We start from the raw sequence: 25,305 nt of genomic DNA, 5'->3' as shown, positions 1-25,305 counted from the left end.
CAAAGTCACATGTTCAAACATGCGGGAGAAATTCTGCAACTTGTTGCTAAACATTTCTCTAAAACTTAGCTCAAGTCATCCTGCTAGCTGTGATACAACTACCGAAGGCTTCTGTACTCATAATGTACAAGCGACAATGAATTAGGGCCATTTAGAAAACTAGAAATCGGGCGAAAGAGGTGAAGTTGATATGGCTGGAGTCATCTCTTCTTCCTCTTCGATGAGTCAAACAATCGCAGCTATTCTAGACACGCTGAGAAATAGAAAGGATCTAGAAAGGTTTGGGAGATATTTTGATTTGATATTGTTGCTGTGTTTTATAGCACATTTATTGCTGGACCGGGTTACCTGTATTGGAAAAGTTTATTTTATTTTTGTTTTTTCTTGTTTCCCCCCCTTTTTTTAGTCTCAATACCCAGGAGCATGCATTTTCGGCCAAGGAGATAAGGAAACTTCTGCGCACATTTATAGAGGGAACCCTTACTGACCTTGATGCAGGTTAGAGTCTTTTTATCTCAATTTTTCTGCCAAATGAATATGTGTTGAGAGTGTTTAAGGATGGGCCAAGGCCATGGGAAACTTAGCTATAATCATAATAATGGGAGAAGGGTCCAACAAAGACACTGTCACTGTCATTTGATTGTAGATTGTGTATTTTCAGGATCTTTTGTCACTATTTCCCATGTATTTAAATCACAATTGACTATACGCCCTGCCTTACTGCACCCTCCAGTTGGCAGGAGCAAAAAATGGCAAATTTAAAATTGTAAGGTTGTGTTCGCTTATTTTTAGCTGATATTTTGCCTAGAGGTTCCTTGCATAATATAAACAAAATATGCAATAGTATTTTTTGGTAGATGATCCATTCTTGAGATATGATTGAGCAAAGTTGCCATAAATCATAAAACATTAGCAATTTCGCCCAAATTGGGCAATTTCAAACAAATCAAGAGTCTTGCAATTTGCAATATCTCTAGAACGGATTATCTACCCCAAAATACTCAAGCTTATTTTGGTTAATATAACACAAGGAACATCTATGCAAAAAATCAAGCGAATATAAGTTAACAAGAGCTTACAATTTAAACTTTGCCATTTTTTGCTCCTGTCCCTCCAGTTAGATCAACGAGTGATACCAGATGATTAAAGGCACAAGCCTACAACATGGCCAGGATTTTAAGCAGGAAGGTGGGAGGGTGGTATCTCCCCTATTTCACATTGTTTCTCCATTTTCCTCCATTTGATAGACAATCCCAGTCATGTTGTGTGGTTCTTCTACCACTCCCTCCCCTCCTTTACAAGTCTGCACAAACTCTGTTTACAAAAGGTTGTTGCAGATACTGATATTGTTGCTAAACAACATGAGACATGACTAGACATTATGGTTAACAATCATGTGTTACTGAGCATCACATAATCTTAATGGTTGTTGAGCAACCTTAGGAAATATTGTTGAAGACACATATGTTTATTTTGGAATTTTACAATGGCAATATGGAAGAAAAAGATTACAATTGTTTTCTTACTTAGTTGCAGCCCAGTTCTCCAAAAAATCCACAGGGACCCCACACTCAGAGCTGATTTGGACATTTTTCCAGCATTGCATTGAAAGTTTCCCAGAGTGCTTTGTAGGAGTAGTTCACAGGCAACCCACAGAAAGCTTTGTAATTGCTAATGAGGCACCAAGGCTCCCTGTGGTGAGGTCATGTGACCACGCTGCAAAAGGTACAGTAGGGTTGATATTTCTAATGTTGCTTATAGCACATACCTGTCAACTCTCCCGCATTAGGCCGGAGTCTCAAGATATTGGACCCCTTCTCCCACTCAAATCTCCCACTATTTAGCGATTTATATTGCTTCCGAAAAATTATTCTATGGAAAATCGTTGTTTTGCCTATTTTTTATTAAAAATATTAAAACAATAATTCCCTTGTATAGGGCAATTTATCACACCCTTGTGAGATCTATAAGTGGATTTGTTAACGAATGCTTTCTATAGACAAACATGTGCGAGGTTATACCCAGCCCTCCCTCCCCAAAAATGAATATACCCAGCCCCTCCCTATGTGTTGGGTTACATTGCTCAATCTTGTGTGTTGGGTTATAAGTACTGTATGGGCAAGTTGGCAATGGGGGTATATAGGTGAGGAGATTTCTTTATTTCTCCTGTTTTTGCTAGGATTCCACAATTTGGCTGTCTCTGCCTTCAACTTAAGCAGAATGGAATGCTGGAATGCTGAATCCCTTGTTATTCAGCATTCCAGCTGTAATATTGATTACAGTAACTCCCCAAATTTAATTTACTACTACACCAGCTACTATTTTTCGAGTGCCAACTACTTTTTTAATAGATTAAAGTTTCATTTGAACTACTAGTAATCTCCACTGCCTACTCTGAAACTTAATGAAACCCCTGATTCTAATAATTTTTTATGTGTTGTTAAGCTTTCATACTTTGGGTGTTGACGCGGTTGATGCGAGTGTTAGCAGAGCCAGGATGCTTGCCACTACACCCCAAGTCCATTTCAGCCATTCATTCAATATTCCAGGTGCCTCGTGTTGTTCTAGCATGTCAAAGATGACCTTAATGCCAGTATTTTATGCTCCTAAACAAAGCTGAGTTGCAAAAAGAACAATTTCTATCAGCTAATGAAAGCAAGTAATGTAAAGCAGCCTACGAAGCAAGCATTTCTGTGAAATTTCAGCAGACGAAGACTAAAGATTGAGAAGTTTGATTTTTTCCAAAAAAGAAAAAGTTTTATTTTTAGATCTCAACAATGACAGAGCAGTGGTTGATTGACATTTTCTAATAATTACATGCCAAATATTTTTGTGTCACTTCACAAGAGACCCTATCTTCAGGACTTTAAAGTCAATACAGTTAAATTCAATTACATACAAACAAACAAATGTCAATTTTTTTCAGCTTGTGAAGACAAAAGACTTGGTATTCTACAATAGCATTCTCACAGAGTTGGTCTCTCTATACAGAGGTGTGCAAAACATTTACAAATAAGACTCTTACACTGTGCTGGTGTGGATAGAGGGGGGGGTATCCAACCCCTTTTTTGAGTAAAAAAAATGAAAAGTCACTTTGTTTGAAGAAAATAGCTTGACTTTGCTGCCTTGACAAATCCAATTCAGCGTGAAGTATTGTAAGATCTGTAGTGACCTACCAAGAACCACTTGATTAGTTATAAGCCGTCTATCCGGCCATTATCCAACCCCCATTTTAAAATCCTGGTTCCGCCCCTGCTGTACTAAGCCGTCTATCCGGCCATTATCCTACCCCCATTTTAAAATCCTGGATCCGCCCCTGCTGTACTAATCCGTCTATCAGGCCATTATCCATCCCCCATTTTGAAATCCTGGATCCGCCCCTGCTGTACTAAGCCGTCTATCCGGCCATTATCTACCCCCCATTTTAAAATCCTGGATCCGCCCCTGCTGTACTAAGCCGTCTATCCGGCCATTATCCTACTCCCATTTTAAAATCCTGGATCTGCCCCTGCTGTACTAATCCGTCTATCAGGCCATTATCCACCCTCCATTTTAAAATCCTGGATCCGCCCCTGCTGCACTAAGCCATCTATCTGGCCATTATCCACCCCCCATTTTAAAATCCTGGATCCGCCCCTGCTGTACTAAGCCGTCTATCCGGCCTTTATCCACCCCTCATTTTAAAACCCTGGATCCGCCCCTGCTGTACTAAGCCATCTATCCGGCCATTATCCACCCCCCATTTTAAAATCCTGGATCCGCCCCTGCTGTACTAAGCCATCCATCTTGCCATTATCCAACCCCCCCATTTTAAAATCCTGGATCCGCCCCTGCTGTACTAAGCCGTCTATCCGGCCATTATCCACCCCCCATTTTAAAATCCTGGATCCGCCCCTGCTGTACTAAGCCGTCTATCCGGCCATTATCCACCCCCCATTTTAAAATCCTGGATCCGCCCCTGCTGTACTAAGCCGTCTATCCGGCCATTATCTACCCCCCATTTTAAAATCCTGGATCCGCCCCTGCTGTACTAAGCCGTCTATCCGGCCATTATCCAACCCCCATTTTAAAATCCTGGATCCGCCCCTGCTGTACTAAGCCATCCATCTTGCCATTATCCAACCCCCCCATTTTAAAATCCTGGATCCGCCCCTGCTGTACTAAGCCGTCTATCCGGCCATTATCCACCCCCCATTTTAAATCCTGGATCCGCCCCTGCTGTACTAAGCCGTCTATCCGGCCATTATCCACCCCCCATTTTAAAATCCTGGATCCGCCCCTGCTGTACTAAGCCGTCTATCCGGCCATTATCTACCCCCCATTTTAAAATCCTGGATCCGCCCCTGCTGTACTAAGCCGTCTATCCGGCCATTATCCAACCCCCATTTTAAAATCCTGGATCCGCCCCTGCTGCACTAAGCCAACTATCTGGCCGTTATCCACCCCCCATTTTTAAATCCTGGATCCGCCCCTGCTCTACTAAGCCGTCTATCCGGCCATTATCCACCTCCCATTTTAAAATCCTGGATCCGCCCCTGCTGTACTAAGCCGTCTATGCAGCCATTATCCATCCCCCATTTTAAAATCCTGGATACGCCCCTGCTGCACTAAGCCAACTATCTGGCCATTATCCACCCCCCATTTTTAAATCCTGGATCCGCCCCTGCTCTACTAAGCCGTCTATCCGGCCATTATCCACCTCCCATTTTAAAATCCTGGATCCGCCCCTGCTGTACTAAGCCGTCTATCCGGCCATTATCCACCCCCCATTTTAAAATCCTTGATCCGCCCCTGCTGTACTAAGGGATACACGGGTACTGGACATCTCTGAAAACAGTACCAGTATCGCTGGAATAAATATCTTTCACCAAAATGTACTGGGAAGCAAAATGCCATTTGCTTTTATAAACCCACAGTTGCTCCACCGTCCACAATGTTTGCTGATGCCACTAATTCGTTTCATACATTTCCTTTGTAACAGCCGTATACTGAATGAAAAAAGTTGGATGTAACAGCAAAATTAACAAAGAAGCTCAACCTTGACAATTTTTGCTCTTTGTTTTTTCAGTTTTGGTAATAATTGATGACTCATCTGTGTTTGACGATAAATCAACCTCATCTGTCACCCTTCCCATTGAGCTTCAGCACTTCCAGTTCTTTGAGATTGATGATGTTTCCGATAAGGTACTGCAGCCTGTAGTAGTAACGATTATGGTTAAAAAAGTTGAGCTCTCAGTTGAGAGCTCAAGAGAAGCATGCTGTAAGATTCTCAATCAGATTTTATTGAATACTGTAACAGGAAATGTTGATCATTTTTAACAATTTTTCTTTTCATTCAGGTAGCTGGAGGGGAGAATGTCTCAAAAATCCAGATTAGTATTAGATGTCTGATTGATCACATTGTCCTGCAAGATGCAATCAGGTAACAGAGAAAGAACAAGGATTATGGTGAAGACTTAGACATGATAATTGATGATTAATTGGGGTATTTTGGGTTCCTCAAAATATTTAATTGCCCTCTATGGTTTAGTTGTAATTTATTTTAATCAGTTAGAATAGTGAGGTATTAATTAGTTACATGAGAATAGGCATCATATTTCGTGATCATTGCTCAATTCGTGTTCACACGCAAAGACTCTATACGTAATTATAATTCCTATCTAGTTTGATATTCATCCCGAGGTGGGCAGAGATATATTTCTTTTTAAGTTTTTGGCTTGAAAATAAGTCTCTATTCGGCCAAACAAACCTGTGTCTGTGATTTATGTACAGCATTCATGTAAGTTACTGTTGGGATCTTTTCTAGTGCCATTAGTACTTTATAGAGGTCCATTTTATGATTGATTCCAGGCCTGTACCCAGGATTTTTTATGGGGGGTACAAGACCTGAAAAAGTGGATTAGCTTCCTTGGGGTGTGTGCATGGCCTCTCCCCCTTTCTGGTCCTGGATTCCACCTGTAATTTTAAAATCTCATGACAGCTTCACTAGTAGTTGAAGGACATTAGTGACGCTGATACATGTTAGTGTAGATTGGTGTAACTTAAGTATATGGTAATTACTGAATTGTAATCGTGTGACTAATATGACATAATCAGTAAGGCATCAGATAACAACAGAAGTGATTAATGGATGCTTGTCCATTAAATGGAGGTGTCGGAGGCTCCACTTTAATCTTTTTGTAATGGATTGTATTGTACTGTATGATGTAACACGCTTGCAGCCGGATCATTGTACAAGTCATTATGGATATCAGTGCTTTTGCACAGTCTTCTCTTCCTATGCTGTGGCAAACATGTTGTCAGCAGCTTGCTATTGGAGTGGCTGTGCCGAAACAGGTATTGTGTGTGTGTGTGGGGGGGGGGGGGGGGGGAAGGGGGTGGGGGCAGGGAGGGGGTCATCCTCTGGCAAATAAAAAAAACACAGTCATGACTTCCATCACTGCTTCCTTAGTATTATTGCTGAAGACAATATAGTGCACAAAATATGAAATTGCTACAAATGAGAACCACTAAAAATGTTTCACCGCTGAGCCCAGAAATTCACTTCTCCCATTAAAAATATACAGAATCAGTTACCCCTATGAGATCTTGAATATTTAGTCTTGTGCTGTTTGCCCAGGGATTTCTGGATAGTCATGCTAGCTTATTGGGACATGCATCATCCCTCAAAGCCAGAGGGCCCAAGGTTTTATTTATCCAGGGCCAGATAAGCTTGGCTCCCATTGAGGAGTGTGAACCCATTGTCTTATCTGATGAGATATGTTGAGGGAAACACACACTCTTATGTTAGGGTTGCTGGCTGTGATGCCACCATCTGTGTCAGTGCTTACAAATAACTCACACTCATAAATGTAAAGTCTTAACAGTCAGGGTATTAAAGTTACTTGCATGTAAAATGCTTTTAATCACATCTATTACATTATAAGTGCGCTCTGGAAGCTATGACGGAGCTGCTCCTGCTGCGTGGTCTTCCTCCTGTACCCCACCTGGACAAGTTTATCAGAAGTCTCTGTGCTGTTATGATAGTCTTGAGCTCACCGCAGTGCAGTAAACTACCAAAGTATGGTTATACCTTTTATGATCAAGTGGATTTGTGCCTTCTTTTAAAATCTTTTTTGGATTTGTCAAGGTTTAATTTTAGCACTTAAAATACCCTCTATAACTTTTTGAAAGCCCTCAGCCACATCGTTGTTATTTAATTCCTTTTTTCAATATTGTAAAACAGACAAATTATACTGGGTAAGTTCCAAGACAAGATATAGTGAATGGGTCGGTGGATGGGTTGGTGAATGGTTGAATGGATGCTCCCTTATGTACACTTCTTGATATTTTCCTTGGATGACAAAATATAGTGGCCGACAGTGACTCTAAAGAATGTACAACTGTAGTTAGATAATATTGCATTTTGTTAAAAAAAACCTGTGCCAGGTCTTTAAGAGGTTCTTTGCTTAGAAGTAAACTTAAACGGTTAGCAACATTGAATAAAGTGTCCACCTTGGTGAATTAATACCAAATATTAATCTCTTGATTTTTAGACAAAGTGTATGTTCTCTTGAGAAGCGTTTTGCCGCATGCCTTAAAAGACTCTTCAGTGAGGTATCAGGCTCCCCTCTTACCCCAGGCATGGTGCCACGCCTTGTTCTCCCTCCCTGGCACATTAACCACATGGCCGCTAGCCTGGTGCAGTTTCTGGTATCTGGCGGGCTTTTCAATCTACAGACGGTGGAAATGAAGGTGAGGCAAGTTACTATGCAACCTGCTGTCAGGTGTACAAATTATTGTATTTTTTTAAATTTTATATTTTATCACATTCATTATCATCACAAAGTGGCCATTATGTGGTCATGTATTGTTGTATGTCACTATCCCACCCAAAAATAAAAAAAAAGAACAAAATCATTGAGATATGCTTCTCACAGTTTAGAGAAGTCAATATGTCCTGAACTTATAGCTTGCATACTGTAGGATACAGTATGTGAAGCCTCTTCATCTAATTGGCCACATGGGACTTATTTTGAAAGACAAAACTGGTCATTAATATAAAAAAAAACAGAGCAAAGACTGAGTATCATTTCACAATTCACAATGATACAGTACCCGAGTCCAAGTATGGATAAAGAAAAGTTGCCTGTGTTTACTATTTGATAGTAGTGTAAAAGTTCCACTTTTATTTTTTGCATGCAAGAGCTCATCCTGTGGCGGATTAAGACGTCCAAAAGGGGGTCTGGCTTTAAATAGGAGGTGACAAGGGCAACAGATGGATTCAAACAATTTAATGGTTAAGGTGGCAGAGGATACAAGGGGAGCGGGGAGTTGTGACAAATCATCCCTTCCTGCAAATGGCCAAGATCAGCCATGTAGTGCTCTAATTGATGATTAGTTGCTGTATTCTGTGTATTTTCAGGCAGCTATTTGTGGTGCGTTGAGGTACATATATACCCATGCTCCAAGTGTTCTTAGCCCTGCCATCAGTACAAATATACCCATGAGAGAAAGTGTTAATAAAGCATTGGTAGAGTTTATTGGGCAGAGTCCAGAACAACAGGTATGTTGATATGTTGTTGTCACCATTATCCTTAGCAGTAGTGGAATAATTTATAGTGATTTTTAGGTGGCGCAGTTGGCAGAGCGTCGCTCTGTAGTGCCTGTGCCTCTCACCACTGGGTTCCGGGTTCGATTCCCGGTTCCGACATGAATGGAGTTAGTTGGTCCACCTATGCTCCGAGGGTTTTTCTCTGGGTACTCCAGTTTTCTCCCTCAACAAAACCAACAATTTCCACCTTAGCTGTGATCCATGGTCAGACAAGGGTTGTATGGTGGCTCCCTGAGATGCATTCTCATGCCTACAACTCGACCACTTTTGAATGTGCACTCTTATTATCAAACATGTAGCTGCAAAGACACCATAAAAATATTATCTATAATTGTCATCAATGTCATTATCAATGTCATGAATGTGACATCAACTATTGTTATAATCATCATCATCATTACTGTCATAATCATACAATTTATAATTATATGGCTGTAATAAACTTAAGATAATTTTAATCTCATTAAATAATTAATTCTAAAGATGAAGAGAGCAGAATCCTGGACACCTAGATCCCCCTAAAACTATCTCAGTCAACACAAAAAGGTTTTCAGTGCTGGCTCTGCTTTAAGGGAGTGCCTTAATTTATTACATAGCATTCACACCATAAACATGGCTGTCATCAAGATTATCAAAATCACAAAGATCAACCTAGTACTGTACATATAATGCCTGTGGTTTATTATACTTAATTATACTAAATTATACTTAATTATACTACTATTATACTTTATTGTTTCAGTACATGACTGGCTGTCTGTGCCAGGCTATACAAGATGAGTGGAAAAGAAGTGAACTATCAAAAATAACTGATGTGAGTTTCAGTGTCATTTTATATGTTTGATAAATTTAAGAAAAAATACTTTGAACAATATCATTTGAACTAGCACTGACCTCTGTGTCTCCCTTCTTGTTTCAACAGACCAACACCTCACCTGTTGTGGGAGACATCGAATTCCCCGTGCAATCCACACAAGCCGTGCCCCCAAAGAAGAAGAGACTAAGTCTTGCAAGAAACGCAAAATCTGAGACAGCCTTTGAATCTTTACCCTCCCCACCCTCCCCTCCCTTGCTGCAAATGGCATTGTTTAAGAGAATCAATGAGTTGATCAATGCAGTAATGGATGCTGAGGCAAATGATGTTGTGAATTTAGTGAGTATTTATTGGGCATCTTAGGTAAGCTTTTTGTTAATTTGGCATGCAGGATTAGTCTTTTCAGCGTCAATCACCATCTTCTATCAGTGGCTGGAGAATAAAATGATTTTTAGTGAAATTACACAATAGTACAGTCTATTTCCTACTTAGTAGGAAATAATTTATAGTCTATCAGGGGCCAAAAGTGCTGGGTTTGAAAGCCCAAAAGCTGCAAATGACGGCAAACGAGACAATGTTATTGGCCAAAAGATTTGCCCTAAGTGCTATTTGACAGTTATTCCTTTTTCCCTTCTGGAATTCTGATCGTCAATTCTTTTTAGATGATTGAAATATGTTTATTAATTAATTGATTACTTGTAGGAGACACTATGTTGTCAACTAGAAGGTGTCCGGGTTGCAGTAGAAGTCCTGTTACGTTTAGCAAGCGCTGATGAAATAAAACTTCCAGGTAATAATTCTTGACTCCTTATAATAACGACGGCTGTCAGTTCAATGTGTGGTGATACAGCAATGTGCGAGCGACCTTAAATTACACTGAATGCATTCTTTTTCTTGTCTTAGTCTCCTTCTCGGATGAGCACTTGAACCATCTGTTTGAGCTGATGAAAGCAGCCCTGCAAACCCTCGTCCAGGCAGCTGAAAACTCCCTCTCCTCGACCAGGCTCGGAGCCATGACAAGCACTGTTGACAAGCTGGTCCAGGTAGTGATGACTGTTTACTGCCTGGCAGACCTGGTATCACTGCCATCAGACTTGCAGCAGTTCCTGGTCTTTTTGGTATCTGTGCCCTGGCTTTCTAAGGTGAGAAGTACAGAGAAACCATGTGGTGAGAATATTTTTTTATATTGATTATTTTTAATGATACTGGCCAAATACAGTAGAACCTGCACTTCTCTAACCTGAATTAAAGACAAAAGTTTGAGTTTTTATCATTTTTGGTCATGTTTTACTTGCTGGCATAGTTGGTTGAACTCTCTCAATAAACACCATACAGTAGCACCATTTTCAGTACAAAGCGACTGCTTGAACTTTTCCCTGCTACAGTGATTCTCCAAACACAAGTGAAGTACAGTACTACTCTGTGTTCATAGAGTCATCACACTTATCACTTTTACTCCAACCTTGGTTTGATTTGTTTTCCTAACTGATTGCTTATCCTGTGTTTACTGCAGTCAGTCCCACCATGGTCCGATCTACCCCAAGGATTTGGTCTGTCTGTGGATGACATGGCACGAGTGGGTGTCCTCCTAAAGAATTCCGTCAGTCATCAGTGCATTACTGACTGTCTCCAGCAGCTGGCCGTCTTCCCCGCTCAGATAGCACCCAGCTGGAGACTGCAAATCTTCATGCTGTCACTGGTATGGTGGGGATGATTTTTGTGAAGATGAATAGGGAATGCATGATGATGATGATGATGATGATGATGATGATGATGATGATGATGATGATGATGATGATGGTGATGGCAATGGTGATGATGATGATGGTGATGGCAATGGTGATGGTGAAGGCAATGTTGGTGGTGATTGTAGTGGCGGAGATGATGGTGATGGTGATGATGGTGATGGTGATGGTGATAATGATGATAATGATGATGATGATGGTGATGGTGATGGTGATGGTGATGGTGATGGTGATGGTGATGGCAATGCTGGTGGTGATTGTAGTGGCGATGATGATGGTGATTGTGATCGGAGATTGTGATAGTGATGGTGAAGGATGGGGATAGCAAAGGGGTACTTAGATTACAAATAATGGCTGCTTCCGTCCAGGCTTCCCCAATTTTTTTCTATCCAAAACCTAATACAGTGAGACTGAACTGCACACCTGCAAGATTTGATCTTTAGTCTATTTTTTCTATAGTCTATTTTTTTATTTTTAGTCTATTTTTCTTTATCACCTGCTATTTATGTACACAGAAAGCTAGTAAAAATTAAAATCAAATCAAAATTTTAAAATAAAAGTGATGGTAATAGAAGTAATGATACCAATGTTTTGTAGTATTATTGCTGGTTGTTATTACACAATGATTATGTTCTATGATTATGTCTCTATTGATACCACTGAACCAACACTCGATACACAGTGTGTTGTAACTTCCCCCTTATAACTACGTACTGTGCAACCAGTTCTTTTTTCATAACAGCGTGACCCAAGTGAACAGCTGACTGCCTCCAGTGTGCGATGGATACCCACCCTTCTCTGCTCTCTTGGCTCCTTCTCGTATACTCTCATCCCCGACAACCTTCAGTCTCTTCTATCATGCTCTGCTCTTATCCAGGAGGAACTAGGCAAGGCAGTAGGTCCGCTGACCTGCGTCCTGACAGACCAATCACGTGTCATCAAGAAGGCACGCCCTGACATGGGGGTACCGCTGGCAAGGAGTTATGGCGTACACTGTACAGTTTGTGATGATAGCAAAAAAGGTGCTGGTCTATTCCACTATGCACATGTGGCAATTGATGCATAACACATTAATCAGTATTTGCTACTCGAACAGCTAGTGTAACATATCTGAACTCAAGAGTCTTATTGTAGAACTAGTTTGCTTAGGTGTTGAAGGCATTGTAGTAATCACGGATGGCCCATTGTGCTAGCGTGTCAGCTATTGACTAATTTGAGTTGTTGAACGTATGTGAGCTATCTAGAAGCTTGTGTTCCCCAGTTCCAAGATGAATCACTCTTAATACTTAATACCAGCTTAATACTTTAATACTTAATACCAATACTTAAAACCTACTTAATACCAGCTTAGAACCTGGTATAAGAGCTATATGTAAATGCTATATATTTCAACTCTGGGTTGAAGTTGTGTGTGCTCAACGACAACAGAGTACCTGTGCATTTAATTCAAGCAGTAGCCCTTCATTATTTTGCTCAGAAAATGCTGGAAACCTCACCGCAGCAGCTATCTCTTTTCATAGAATTTCCTCACAGAAATTGTGATAGGATGCAAGTGCTTTTTTACTGATGCACTTCATCCCCACTTTGTTCCTACCAGATGAAAAGAAGCAGCTAGCTGTGGTAGACCCCTCCATCATCACGCCCTTCCTTCACCTCCTCTCACCCACGGTCACGCCCCACGTCAAGCTGGCATTCATCAGCAGTATACCACGCATGTGCAGTCACCTCGCCGTCACACCAGACACATCAGCACACAGTTGTGTCGTGAGTGCTACCTGTTGTGACCTTATTGATGACCCGGATTTCAGGGTTCGACTTGCATTCAGGTATGTACATAGGTTCACACAAAAAATGTACCTTAATGATTCAAATTATTTTCAGTTCTTTTTTTTTTTTGGTGGGAGGGGGCATATTGCAGAGGCTTATTTCAGTGCGGTGGAAAATACCAGCTTCTGAATTGACTAAGAACTAAAAAAATTTTTTTGCGATTAACTGAAACGACAGTAAAAAGGTTGCTAGACTTGATACAGTAGAGTACATTAATGCAGGGAATTTCATTGTTTTTAAATCAATGATAATATTGTTGTAATGTAAGAATGTCAATGCAAGCTAAAGAAAATGAACATTTACACCATTAAGGGAGATCTTGTTGGGATATATTTTAGGGGGAGGGGGCGCTTATCCCCTACTTCCAGGGTGAGTGGGGGCGCTTATTGGGGAGGGGGCTCTTATTTAAAAAAGGGCGCTAATTGGGAAGTGTTATATCGCTAAAGAATCAAATAATCAGCCCTGAACTCCACCCCTCCCTTGACAACAATAATTTGCATACCATTTGGTCTTGAAGAAAAAGTGGAACCAATTTGTTTCCCCTCAGTTTGACCACAGCAATTGACACGTTTTGGCTTTCCCGCAGCAAAGTGATCTCCCACGTGCTTCGGCCAGCATCCTCAGTCACCACAGGCAGCCCACCATTAAGTGTAATCTCCAAGCTGAAGAAAGCGTTTGTCGATGCATCTTCTGGCGGAAACACTCGACAGCAAAACGGAGCTAATACCAGACTTCAGGTCATTTCAATTCTTGTTTATGTACCCCTATGCTATAGTCCAGACCTGGGACTCTCTTAGTGCTCGACATTCTGGCTCGCGTGAAAGAGGTCCAGTATTTATTGCATGCGCATGCGCGAACATGTACCAATCAGCGATCTTCATGGCAAAAGTTGAAATACGAGCGCGTGCAATAACGGACGTGCCTTAGGAGGGTCGATTCCCGCTAGACCTTTTTGAGTGCAGAGCTCCGAAAATCGATCATCGCTAAAAATGTTTTGTACATGTGAAGGAATATTAGCGAACTGCTTGGGATTTGTTTTCTATAAAAACGTTCGTTTGAAATGACGCTATTGCCTAAAGCGCACGCGTGAAAATAACGAAAACGGAAAAGCTCTTTGATTGATATATTTTCCAGACTCTAATTATCATCTGTCCTGTACTCAGAAAAGATTGACAATCAAGTATTTACCCACGACCAAAATCAGCGTATTATTTCTAAAATAAATCCTCGCTCGTCCCTTTCGCAGCCATCTTGAACTAAGCACCCAGGCCACACCGCATATATGCGGTGTATTTTCGCGCATGCGCATGCAATAAATACTGGACCCTCTTTTACGCGAGCCAGAATGCCGAGCGCAAAGAGAGTCCCAGGTCTGAATTACCCTATGCTACTGAGCCCTGATCAAATAATCACCAGGTAGGCTTGAAATATTAGATAAGCGCCCTAGTCAAATATATGCGCCCGCCCCCCCCCCCCCCCCCTCACCCAAATATGCAGGAATGACCTAAAGTAAGGTTAATTTGGCCCTTTTTTAAAATTATTTCCAAACAAATAGTTGTCCATATATATCAAAGTTGGATGATTTCATAAGGAATGAAAAAAAGGCCTGGCACTCGGACTAGCATATGATAGCTGATCTGAGTTTTGAATAAGTATACCTTAAAGCGGCATTTTCACCAGTTTACATCTGGAGAGCCGACGGAAACCCCAACCCACAAGAGACAAAAGAATCTATTAGAATCTGCGCTATGTCACAGAGGCCATCTGTCCAAATTATCAGTCACATCCTCAAAGAAACTTCTAACAGACACACTGCTTTTACAATTTTGAAATAATTTTGTACTTTCCATCAAAATTCATCAGAGATTGCTACGTAATCTGTAAACTGGTGACATTGCTGCTTTAAAAAAGCACCCCCAAGTATTTATGTTTCTGAATATTTGCAAAGGGGCGAAATATGGAGCATGAATTTCACTGAAATGAATGATTCAGGTTACAGTATATTCTCGCTAGTTGAGCTTTCAAACGTTAGAAGGCTATTTGCACTAAGAAGTCATGTGACAGAAATCACTGTGGCCTTTACGCCAGAGAACTTACGTTAAAATTTAGCTTTTCAATATAAACAAGCTCTTTCTGACATACTGTGAAAATTTCGTAAGCATTCAATAAGTTGATTTTTGTTGTTGAAATTTTGAAACGTAACGATCTCTTAGTCCAAGTCGCCTATTGGTAGAAAATAAATAGCACTAAAGGATGGTTCTCACTTGGACGTAAGCGCAACCGTAACGCACGTTGCTTTTCGATTCTCACTAGAACAGCACAAGAGAACGCAACTGCGTGATTTTCTTACGCTTGCGCTTATGCTTGACCGATTCACACTTGTCTTGCGCTTCCGTCCTAGTGAGAACCAACCTTAAAACTTTCCACTCATTTGACGTTACAGGAGACAGTCGTGTTGACTATTGGGCAGCTAGGGCGTACGGCACAGGGGGAGCTCTTGCTTATAGTGATGATCAGTCTCCTAGAAAGTCTATGTGCTCCCTCCCTTTATGTCCGGGCCAAGGCATTTGAACAGGTAAGTTTAAAGGCATAGCCTTATATCCCTTCCATGATCCTTTTCTAGGAGATTCTCTCGCTCACTCTTTATTTTCGGGCCAAGGCATTTGAACAGGTGAGGTTGGCAATTGTGTTTATTTCACATCCCCTGCGATCCACTGAAGGACTGAATCATAGATAGGCCAGTCCTTCAATAGTACAAAATTGAATGAGAACTTATATAATTTAGTATATTAAGAAGAAATGAAGTTCTTATATCTTTACGTATGGTCCTATGTATATGTTTCCAGTACCCTTCTACCTTTCACAAGCTCATATGTACAAAGGGATATACTAAGTGATGTCTATCATAACTCGTTCACAAGGAAAATCCCCGTGTTACTGAGTCTGTGCTGAGACTTGACAGCTGTATGGGAGGCTTATTCACGCTTGATTTAGATAAAACAGGAAGTTCCCGTCAATTTTTGGAGGGTTTAAAACCCATGCAAAAAAGACAATCTTTTCAGTAGCAAATTCAATCTGCTTGAATCTCAATAAAATGTTAATATTAAGATAAAACGACATGGTTTTATCAACGAACTGCAATCCCACATTGTTTCTTCCACCTTAGATCCAGGAGATTGCCAAGTCACGTGGGAAGCAGATGTCGGAGCTCTTTTCACAGTTCAAGCATGACATCTGTCAATTCGTTGCCAAGGCAATACACGACATGATTGACAGCAGCTCAGGCGCCAAGGACTCCCTCGCGATCATGACAGAGGTGGCAAGCGTATTTGAATTCACAGATGTGCGCACCTTCATGCTGGTACGTGCGAGGGTAGGGGGTCCAGAGTGTAGAGGGGCGCGGGGTGGGGAGGGACATGAATTGAGGATACTAAAATTCAGGGGGGGGGGTGCAGGATTAGGATTCCATCGGAGGGGGGTGGTTTTGAGTTAAGGTTACATTTCTATTTGTATATCTATAGTCGTTTATCTGATTGTCCTCATTCCTTTTTCGATAGTCTGTTGTGGAGTCTAGATTCTTTTTTATATAATTTGTTAATTTTGACCTGTCAAAATGGTAATTATTAACGTAGATCAATTAGTACACCAATCAGAATGGCATGTTGGTAATGCCAGGTTATACGATATTTAATCTCAAGCATGTGATGTGATTGCTCAGTTCACCGTCCTATTCAACTGAGAGCACGCTTAGCTTTTTACCACACCCACCCTCCCAAGAGGGGGTTTATTCATTTTATCGTATTTTATTATTATTAATAATTCACTTGTAATTTAGATCAGTGGCAGATTTTAATAAATTAGTTGAACCCCAGCCGCGTTTACTCTTTTCACAGTATGTTAGTAATTTTACATAATAATATAATATAAGATAATATATTTTATATAATTTTGTATTTTCATATTTGTTGTCACTTGCCGATTCTTTTTAGTCTGGTTTTTCTCGTATCTTGTCCGTCTGTCTCGTCCGTCCGTCTTGTCCGTCTGTATTGTTTTTTTTTTTGTCTTTTGTCCATTGTCTTCAGTCTGTGTTCTTTTAGTCTCTTTTCCATTTTCTTTAGTCTTTGTTCTGTTAGTCTCTTGTCCGTTGTCTTAAATCTGGGATCATTGCATCTCTTGTCCGTTGTCTTAAATCTGGGATCATTGCATCTCTTGTCCGTTGTCTTAAATCTGGGATCATTGCATCTCTTGTCCGTTGTCTTAAATCTGGGATCATTGCATCTCTTGTCCGTTGTCTGTAGGTGTGTTTCCTCCTATACAATAGCTCTGAAATCTGTGTCTGAGCACAAGCCCATCGTGTGACAAAGGTCAGGAGTACGGCGTAGTAGTCTATTGCTGTGTAGTCCTTGTTTGTTCTTGTTCTTTTGTCTGTTTTCCGTAGCTTGCGTTCTCTCTAGCTTGTCTGTGACTTCTGTATTCTCTTGGCCGCGTGTGGTAAAGTCAGTACCTAGATTAATATACAGTCCTGTTTTCACAGTCCACCCTACAGTTCGTAATTCCGCATCTCGTGAAAAACGCTTCGCCAGCATCCTCCACTGTTGTTCGAATGCTCGCCAAAGAGCTAAAAGTGAACCGCAGGGCGATACTAATTGAGAACTTCAAGTACATCTTCTCATTTCTTGTGCGGACTTGTTCGCCAGCTGAACTGGAAAAGGCTCTTAGCTATGTACAGGTAAAGACGGCGGCGATCGTGGTGATGATGTTGGTCGTGATGGTAATGATGATGATGATGATGATGATGATGATGATGTAATGGTGATGGTGATGGTGGTGATGATGGTGATGGCGATGGTGGTGATGGTGATGATTGTGGTGGTGGTGATGATGATGGTGGTGGTGGTGATGATTGTGGTAGTGGTAGTGGGAATGGCTATGATGACTATGACGATTATCACGGTGCCGTTGGCGTAGTTGTGGCGTTGATGGTGATGGTGATGATAATCGGATGCTGGTTATAGTGGGGATGATGATGAAGAGAGTGGCGCTTATCGTGTTGATGATAGAGGCAATGATCGTGATGTTGGTTGTAGTGGTGGTGTAATGATTTGGTGTAATGATTGTGATGATGATAGTGGTAGTGATGGTGGTAGCGTTGATGATAAAGGCAATAGTAATGATGACGATGCTGCCAAAAATATTGCAGATTAGCCAAGGCTTTTAACCTGCTAACATTAAGGCTGCTGACGGCCTACTCTTACCGCACCATCCTTGCCTCTTTATCTGCAGAAAGAGACCGACGTTGAGCGAGGTAGCTTACTGCTGCTAACGCCCCACCTTAACCCTATCATCCTTGCCTCTTTATCTGCAGAAAGAGACCGACGTTGAGCTAGGCAGCTTACTGCGTAGCGAGGCACAAAGCGTCTACAACCAGCTACTGCTGTACTTGAGCGTGAGCTACAACAAGGTGCTAAGCGGCCTTTCCATGCTGGCCAGCAAGGATGACTCTTATACGGGACCGCGGGACCTCAAGACCGCTGACCATATGGTAAGCACTGCATCATGGGGCCCAGGGGTCTGGGTCAGCCTGAGAGGCCCTGGGCCGAGGATACACCGGGCTGCGCCAATCAGAATGCTTCGGGCAAATCCATGAGGCCCAAGTGTCTGTGTAAAGCACAGCCTGAGAGGCCCTGGGTCCGGATACATCAGTCTGTGCCAATCAGGAAGTAATTGCAATCACCCAGAATTACATTTATTGAGGGCAAGTGTTTTTTCAGTGTTTGCCCTTTATTTCCCTTAGTCGTCACCCCCACCCCACCCCACCCCACCCCACCCATAACCACTGCCACTGTATTATTTCAAACTAGACATACACCAATGAGAATTCGTAGTCTAAGAAGATTTCTTGTCATATCCGTACATTTGATTTTGTTATTGCAATTTCGCTTCAGGCGGACTTCTTGCAATCTAGGCTACTTGGCATCCTGGCCTTCTACAACACTGTGCTTGTCACGAAGAGCGATTTAGAAGAGAAGAGACTGGCGCTAGAGAGCTTGATCCAGCTCGTAGGAATAATGGGACCCAAGCACATTACGGGCGTTCGCGTCAAGGTAACTGTCAATCATCAACCTTCGCGTCAAGGTAACTGTCAATCATCAACGTTCGCGTCAAGGTAACTGTCAATCATAAACGTTCGCGTCAAGGTAACTGTCAATCATCAACGTTCACGTCAAAGTAACTGTCAATCATCAACGTTCACGTCAAAGTAACTGTCAATCATAAACGTTCACGTCAAGGTAACTGTCATCAGCCTTTGCATCGCGGTAACTGCAGATGGTCGGAAGATGCACAATAGTTCCACTATGACCGCTGGACTTACAGACTAAGGACGCCAAAATACAGTGTGAACCTCGACTTAAGGCAAATTTAATGCGCATACCAGCGAGAATCCTCTGGAACTTGGAATAAAACAATGTACAAACCTGTGAATACTTCATGATCTCGCTGGTATTTGCAATCGATTCAATTGAAATCGAGGCTTGCACTGTATTTATGCGTCCTCTGTGCCTATGACCAGCGGGCACAGTGGAACTCGAAACTGGACTATTTACAACTGTTCAAAATCGTCATGGCCAAGTAGATCGATAGATCCAAGCCAATCAAATTCAATCAATCAACCCATTTCGACCAATTAGAAATGATCTCCCAACAGGTGATGGGTATCCTGCGCCTTGGGCTGCGCTTCAAGGATGAGGGATTCCCTGAGCTCTCCCTAGACGCCTGGGAGTGCTTTGTGCGCAACATCGAGCTCGCCAATGTGGGACCGATGCTAAGCGAGCTGGTGGTGACCCTTCTGCCGTATATCAGCGTGCTTCCAGGGCGTGTAGCGCAGATCTATCACTTCTTGATCGTGGAGAACAAGTCGCGACTGCACGAGCACTTCCACGAGGTGTACTTCCTTCCCGATGTGCCAGAACTGAGAAAGGTGTGTTTCACCCCCAGTAGTTTGATATGATTTTGAGGTGTTCTTAAGCACGCAGTGGTTAGGTCCTGAAATAATGGAGAAAGGCTTTTTTTATATGATGTACCGGAGCTGAAAAAGGTGTGTTTCACCCAGTAGTTTGATGTGATTTTGTGAGGTAATCATGCAGTTTTGAGTTCAATTAAGTTGCACGAGTGAGTATTATAATTGCACGAGTCCGCAGGTGTCGGTTAGGGCCTGAAATAAAGCAAAAATGATCAAATGACCTGACCTGATAAACCGTCAACACGAAAAATGTGTGCAAAATGTTTTCTGTCTTCTGACAAATCACAACCGATAATTGATTTTAATGTTATCAAACTCGCATGTGATTGGTCAAAACAAACATTCCATGTTACATATTTCCACTTCTTATTTTTGTATAAAAATAACAATGAATGGTAAATCTGATAAATCAATTGCAAGTGGTAAAACTGCTGATGTAGATAAATTAATTTCAAGTGGTAAAGCTGCCGATGTAGATAAATTAATTGCAAGTGGTAAAGCTGCTGATGGAGATAAATTAATTGCAAGTGGTAAAGCTGCCGATGTAGATAAATTAATTGCATGCTTGGACTGTTTAACCAGGTAAACGCGGTGCTTCGTGCAGCGAGTGGAATGGCGTCCAAGAGGCAGGACCTCAAGACCAAGCTCAAGTTGTCACTCAAGGGCGTGGCTCACGAAAACCTCGACGTGAGAAGACTTGCGCTGTCCAAGCTGAAGCAACTACTTCACGATAATCAGGTGATTGAAATGGTGATGCTGATGATAATGTCGTGATGATGATAGTGATGATGATAATGATAATGATGGTGATGATAATCAGAATGACGATAATGTCCTTATGATGATAATGGTTGATAACAATATTGGTGATAATGATGATGGTAATGATGATGATTGTAGTGATAATGATGATGGTAATGATGATGATGGTGGTGATAATGATGATGGTAATGATGATGATGGTGGTGATAATGATGATGGTAATGATGATGATGGTGGTGATAATGATGATGGTAATGATGATGATTGTGGTGATAATGATGATGGTAATGATGATGATTGTGGTGATAATGATGATAGTAATGATGATGATGGTGGCGATAATGATGTTGAGGATGATGGTGATAATGATGATTGTAATGATTACAATGATGGTAGTGATGATGATTATTATTATTATTATGATGGTGATGATGATAATGATTGAGATGGTAATTATGACGACGGTGGTTGTTTGTGGTAAGAATTTGTGGCAAGATGTTGATGAAATATTGTGGTGGTGGTTTTGATGATTTGTGATGATAATGGTAATTACAATGACGGTTGTATTTATAACGATGACAGTGGCTGTTTGTAACGTTTATGATGATAATAATGATAAATATGGTAATTATTATGGCGATGATGGGGTGGTGAATGTGTTGACGGTGATTTGAGAGGGCGCGGAGCACAACGACGACGACCATAATGGTGATGATAATGATGATGATGACGATGATGATGATTATGGTGTTGGAAAGCATCAATAAAGATAATGACCATGCGCTTATGCCATTCCCAGGCCTCTCTCCATGACTACGTGCTGGGTAACGAGACCGTGGACCCGGTCATCCCTGACATCGCCAGCACGGTGAGAACTCACACCGCCGTTTTACTCACAAAACCAAGTCACACAAAGCATCCATTTCCATCGGCTTATTCAAGCGAGTAACAGAGATTCGTTCAATTTGATATCGTTGATAAAGTATCACACTTCAATAGGCCATTCCAGCAATAAGCATGCGCTCGCACTCGACATGTAACCCTACCTCACCTACGGGCATAGAGCGCGCGCTTCGTTTGGTGCAAGCTTAAAATAGCGCGCGCTGCATTCTGGTAGTTGAGGTAGGTTTCTATAGTAATGCGCGCGCAAGCTTATAGCTGGAATGGCCTATTCTGGGTGGTTATTTTGTTAAGGATGCACTCAAACGGCTGAACATTGGAATGACGCCAAAATCACTCCTCAGCTTGGCGAGTTTCACACAGGGCCTCTATTAGCCGCCATTTTGTCATCCTAGCAAAATGCCAAGGGCGAGAAAGCACCCATTTCCATCGGCTGATTTGGGGTAGCCAATGCGATATTTTTTAAATGAATTGGTAAAAAACCTATAAAACTGGGTTTTAAGATGGATATTTTGAAATTTCTTGAAATAGTTTGTCTTCCAATTTTGGAAGAACAAAAGTATGGTGACAGTGTTCTTTTACCGAATTACCTTCTCTACTCTCTTCAGTTAATTTCGAGTTGCCGCGAAGCAGACCCTCAAACTCGTGTCCTTGTTGCTGAATGCCTGGGCGAGCTAGGCGCGGTGGACCCCGGAAGGTAGATGAAAAATGATTGTCGTCCCCCTTCAGACATTTCGAAACAAATTATATTCGTTCTGAACAGAGCTACTTTGAAGGCGACGAAGTTGTTTTGTGTGGGTTCATGGCAGTCCCCAGATTTGTTCCCGAGTTTTTTACTTTTGCGACTGATTTTACCTAATTTCGCACTATTTATACGAACGCCTGGGCTAGGGCTAGACTTCACTGGAACTTAACAAAAATTCATATCGAGGGTATTCATATCAGGGTCAATAAATTACCACTGGCTCTTGGTTATTTATCGATCCAATACGGGTTAAAGCGGCAATGTCCCTACTTTACTTCAGGTCGATTACGTAACAATCTCCAATGATTTCAAACGTAAAACGCGAAAAATATTTCAAGTTTTTTTAGAGGATGTGACTGATAATTTAGATAGCCTGTAAATTTGCGTGGATTCTAATATATTCTTTTGTCTCCTGTCGGTTATGGTTTTCTTCTGCGCTCCGGAAGTGAACTGTTGACGATTCCGCTTTAACGTTTAATCAAGACGTTGCTTAAAAAAGAACTCTTACGATTGTAACACTCTGGGAAATGACCTCAAAAGTCAATGAAAAGTGAGACAAAACTTCACCATCAAATCATACAAAACCACCAGTTGGTTATCCTATCGCCCGTGGTCACGTTCTCTCACTATCTTTCTCTCTGTTTGACCTTGTTTCAGGTTAGATAAGCTGAATCAAGTTCAAGTCGACGAGCAGCCAGTATATGGGGTATGGAAAGCAGAATATGTTGATTAATGGTAACAACAAAATAGATAACAAAAGAACGACAGCGCACAACAACTACAAAAACAGTTTAAACGATAACAACAGAACTACATCGGTGATTTACTTTTTGTGATGTAATCTCTGCCCATTTAGCATTAACGCCATTGGTTGATATTTCAGAGCGGCTGCGACGATGTTGGTTTTGCTGAGGATCTTATCATTGAACTTGTCAGAGCATTTCTCGCGGCAGTTGACACGCGCGCACAGGTAATCTTGGTCGGTCACTCCCGAATAATAACAAGCCATTAACAATTAGTGTCGATCCCTCTTGGATGATAACCGATAATTACCGATAAGTGTCGATCCCTCGCGAATGGTAACAATTATTACCAATAAGTGTCGATCCCTCTCGGATAATAACAAGTCATTACCGATAAGTGTCGACCCCTCGCGAATAGTAACAAGTCATTCTTATTTGTTACTAGTAATTTCTGAAAGTTCCTGTTACGTGTCATTCCTGAATAGCAATTAACCACTCCCGAATAGTTACGAGTCACTCACGAAACGTTACGAGTCATACCTGAATATATACAAGTCATTCTCGAGTGATTACGAGTCGTTTCCGAGAAGTTACGAGTCATTCCCGAGTAGCAACAGGGTCTTTACGAATTCTAATTGTTGGCTGCTTTTGTCAGGACTGTTGTGCGTATGCTATCCAGGAAGTCCTTCAAGTCTTTGAGTGCACAGAAACGCGCAGAGATGGGTAAATGCAGGAAAATTTCCACGTTATTGTCAAAAGATTGGAAAAAAGGCAAATAATCATTCTTGTTATTGAATTTTTTTCTTTTAAAGTCCCGGATATCGTTTATGGAAGAAGTTCCCAGATCACGTGCAGGAAGTGCTGAGACCGCACCTGTACTCAAAGTAAGTTTTGCAGTCTTGGCTGCTGCTGTTGGCGATGATGATTGGGATAATGATTGCTGTAAGGATGATTAGGATGATGGTGATGACGACGATGACGATGATGATGATGGCGGTGGCGATGGTGATGGATGATGATGATGGGTGATGATGATGGCGATGGCGATGGATGATGATGATGATGATGGCGATGGATGATGATGATGGCGATGGCGATGGATGATGATGATTGTGATGATGATGACGATGATAATGATGATGACGAATCCACGATGACGACGAATCCATGATGATGATGATGATGGATGATGATGATGATGGCGATGGATGATGATGATGATGGCGATGGATGATGATGATTGTGATGATGATGACGATGATAATGATGATGACGAATCCACGATGACGACGAATCCATGATGATGATGATGATGGATGATGATGATAATGACGATGATGGTGATGATGATTGTGATGATGATTACGATGATGATGATGATGACGGATCTATGATGACGACGATGATGGTGATGATGATGACGGTGATGATGGATGATGATGACGATGATGGCGATGATGATGATGACGATGATGGTGATAATGACGATGACGGTGGATGACGATGATGATGTTGGCGATGACGATGATGGTGATGATGATGATGACGACAACGACGACGATGATGATGATGATGATGGTGATGACTATGATGGATAATGATGACTTCAGTGATGCTTGTTTCCCTTCTTTCCTTATTGGGCGAGGGTGTCCGTTATATAAAGTTTCCGCTTTAGATAGCATTGTTTTTTTCATCTTTAGATACCTGAGCTCAGCAGGAGCTAATTGGTCCCGCCTCCAGAAACCCATCTATCGTAGCGCCAAGGGAAAGTCCTTCAATGACTGGGCGAGTACGTGGACGTCATACATGATCACCAAGGTAACCTGTCACGCAATATATGTCACGTAACCCATCGTAGCGCTAAGGGAAAACCTTCAATGACGCAGTACTTGTTATGGAGAACAGGGTGCGCTATCCCTGTGCCCAACCCCTTTTTTTCAAAAAGGATAAAACATTTTGTCACTTGAGTAATGAGGTTTTTATAAAGGTACTGGGTTTGCTGCCTAACATTATGGACCTTAAAGCCGCATTGTCACCAATTTACTTCCGGAGGTCCGACGGAAACCTCAACCGTTAAAAGACAAAAGAATCTATTCAAATCCGAGGTATTTAACAGGCCATCCGCTCTAAATTATCAATGAAATCCTCAAAGAAA

At 41.6% G+C, this 25,305-nt stretch overlaps 1 protein-coding gene across 1 annotated transcript in view; it reads left to right on the top strand.

The window, feature by feature from the left end:
- LOC5518488 (serine/threonine-protein kinase atr) overlaps positions 1-25,305 on the top strand; it is a 58,999-nt gene continuing 33,694 nt past the window's right edge. The window contains exons 1-33 of the mRNA XM_048733996.1: positions 1-279; positions 407-498; positions 1,531-1,725; positions 2,446-2,549; positions 2,927-2,993; positions 5,069-5,184; positions 5,340-5,422; positions 6,222-6,336; positions 6,927-7,060; positions 7,536-7,734; positions 8,405-8,545; positions 9,336-9,407; positions 9,516-9,746; positions 10,110-10,197; positions 10,311-10,549; positions 10,921-11,106; positions 11,895-12,174; positions 12,750-12,978; positions 13,566-13,716; positions 15,423-15,554; positions 16,146-16,340; positions 17,514-17,708; positions 18,345-18,521; positions 18,925-19,083; positions 19,686-19,958; positions 20,583-20,738; positions 21,562-21,630; positions 22,271-22,359; positions 23,065-23,113; positions 23,291-23,377; positions 23,806-23,873; positions 23,963-24,034; positions 24,851-24,968. Coding sequence (XP_048589953.1) covers positions 191-279; positions 407-498; positions 1,531-1,725; positions 2,446-2,549; positions 2,927-2,993; positions 5,069-5,184; positions 5,340-5,422; positions 6,222-6,336; positions 6,927-7,060; positions 7,536-7,734; positions 8,405-8,545; positions 9,336-9,407; positions 9,516-9,746; positions 10,110-10,197; positions 10,311-10,549; positions 10,921-11,106; positions 11,895-12,174; positions 12,750-12,978; positions 13,566-13,716; positions 15,423-15,554; positions 16,146-16,340; positions 17,514-17,708; positions 18,345-18,521; positions 18,925-19,083; positions 19,686-19,958; positions 20,583-20,738; positions 21,562-21,630; positions 22,271-22,359; positions 23,065-23,113; positions 23,291-23,377; positions 23,806-23,873; positions 23,963-24,034; positions 24,851-24,968 — 4,650 coding nt within the window. The 5' untranslated portion in view covers positions 1-190. The remainder of the gene's footprint in view (positions 280-406; positions 499-1,530; positions 1,726-2,445; positions 2,550-2,926; positions 2,994-5,068; positions 5,185-5,339; positions 5,423-6,221; positions 6,337-6,926; positions 7,061-7,535; positions 7,735-8,404; positions 8,546-9,335; positions 9,408-9,515; positions 9,747-10,109; positions 10,198-10,310; positions 10,550-10,920; positions 11,107-11,894; positions 12,175-12,749; positions 12,979-13,565; positions 13,717-15,422; positions 15,555-16,145; positions 16,341-17,513; positions 17,709-18,344; positions 18,522-18,924; positions 19,084-19,685; positions 19,959-20,582; positions 20,739-21,561; positions 21,631-22,270; positions 22,360-23,064; positions 23,114-23,290; positions 23,378-23,805; positions 23,874-23,962; positions 24,035-24,850; positions 24,969-25,305) is intronic.

Source organism: Nematostella vectensis, chromosome 11, assembly GCF_932526225.1.
Source record: "Nematostella vectensis chromosome 11, jaNemVect1.1, whole genome shotgun sequence".
Taxonomy (NCBI): Eukaryota; Metazoa; Cnidaria; class Anthozoa; order Actiniaria; family Edwardsiidae; genus Nematostella; species Nematostella vectensis.
The sequence above is the reverse complement of the archived record's forward strand: the minus strand, read 5'-3'. Positions and strand labels throughout refer to the sequence as shown.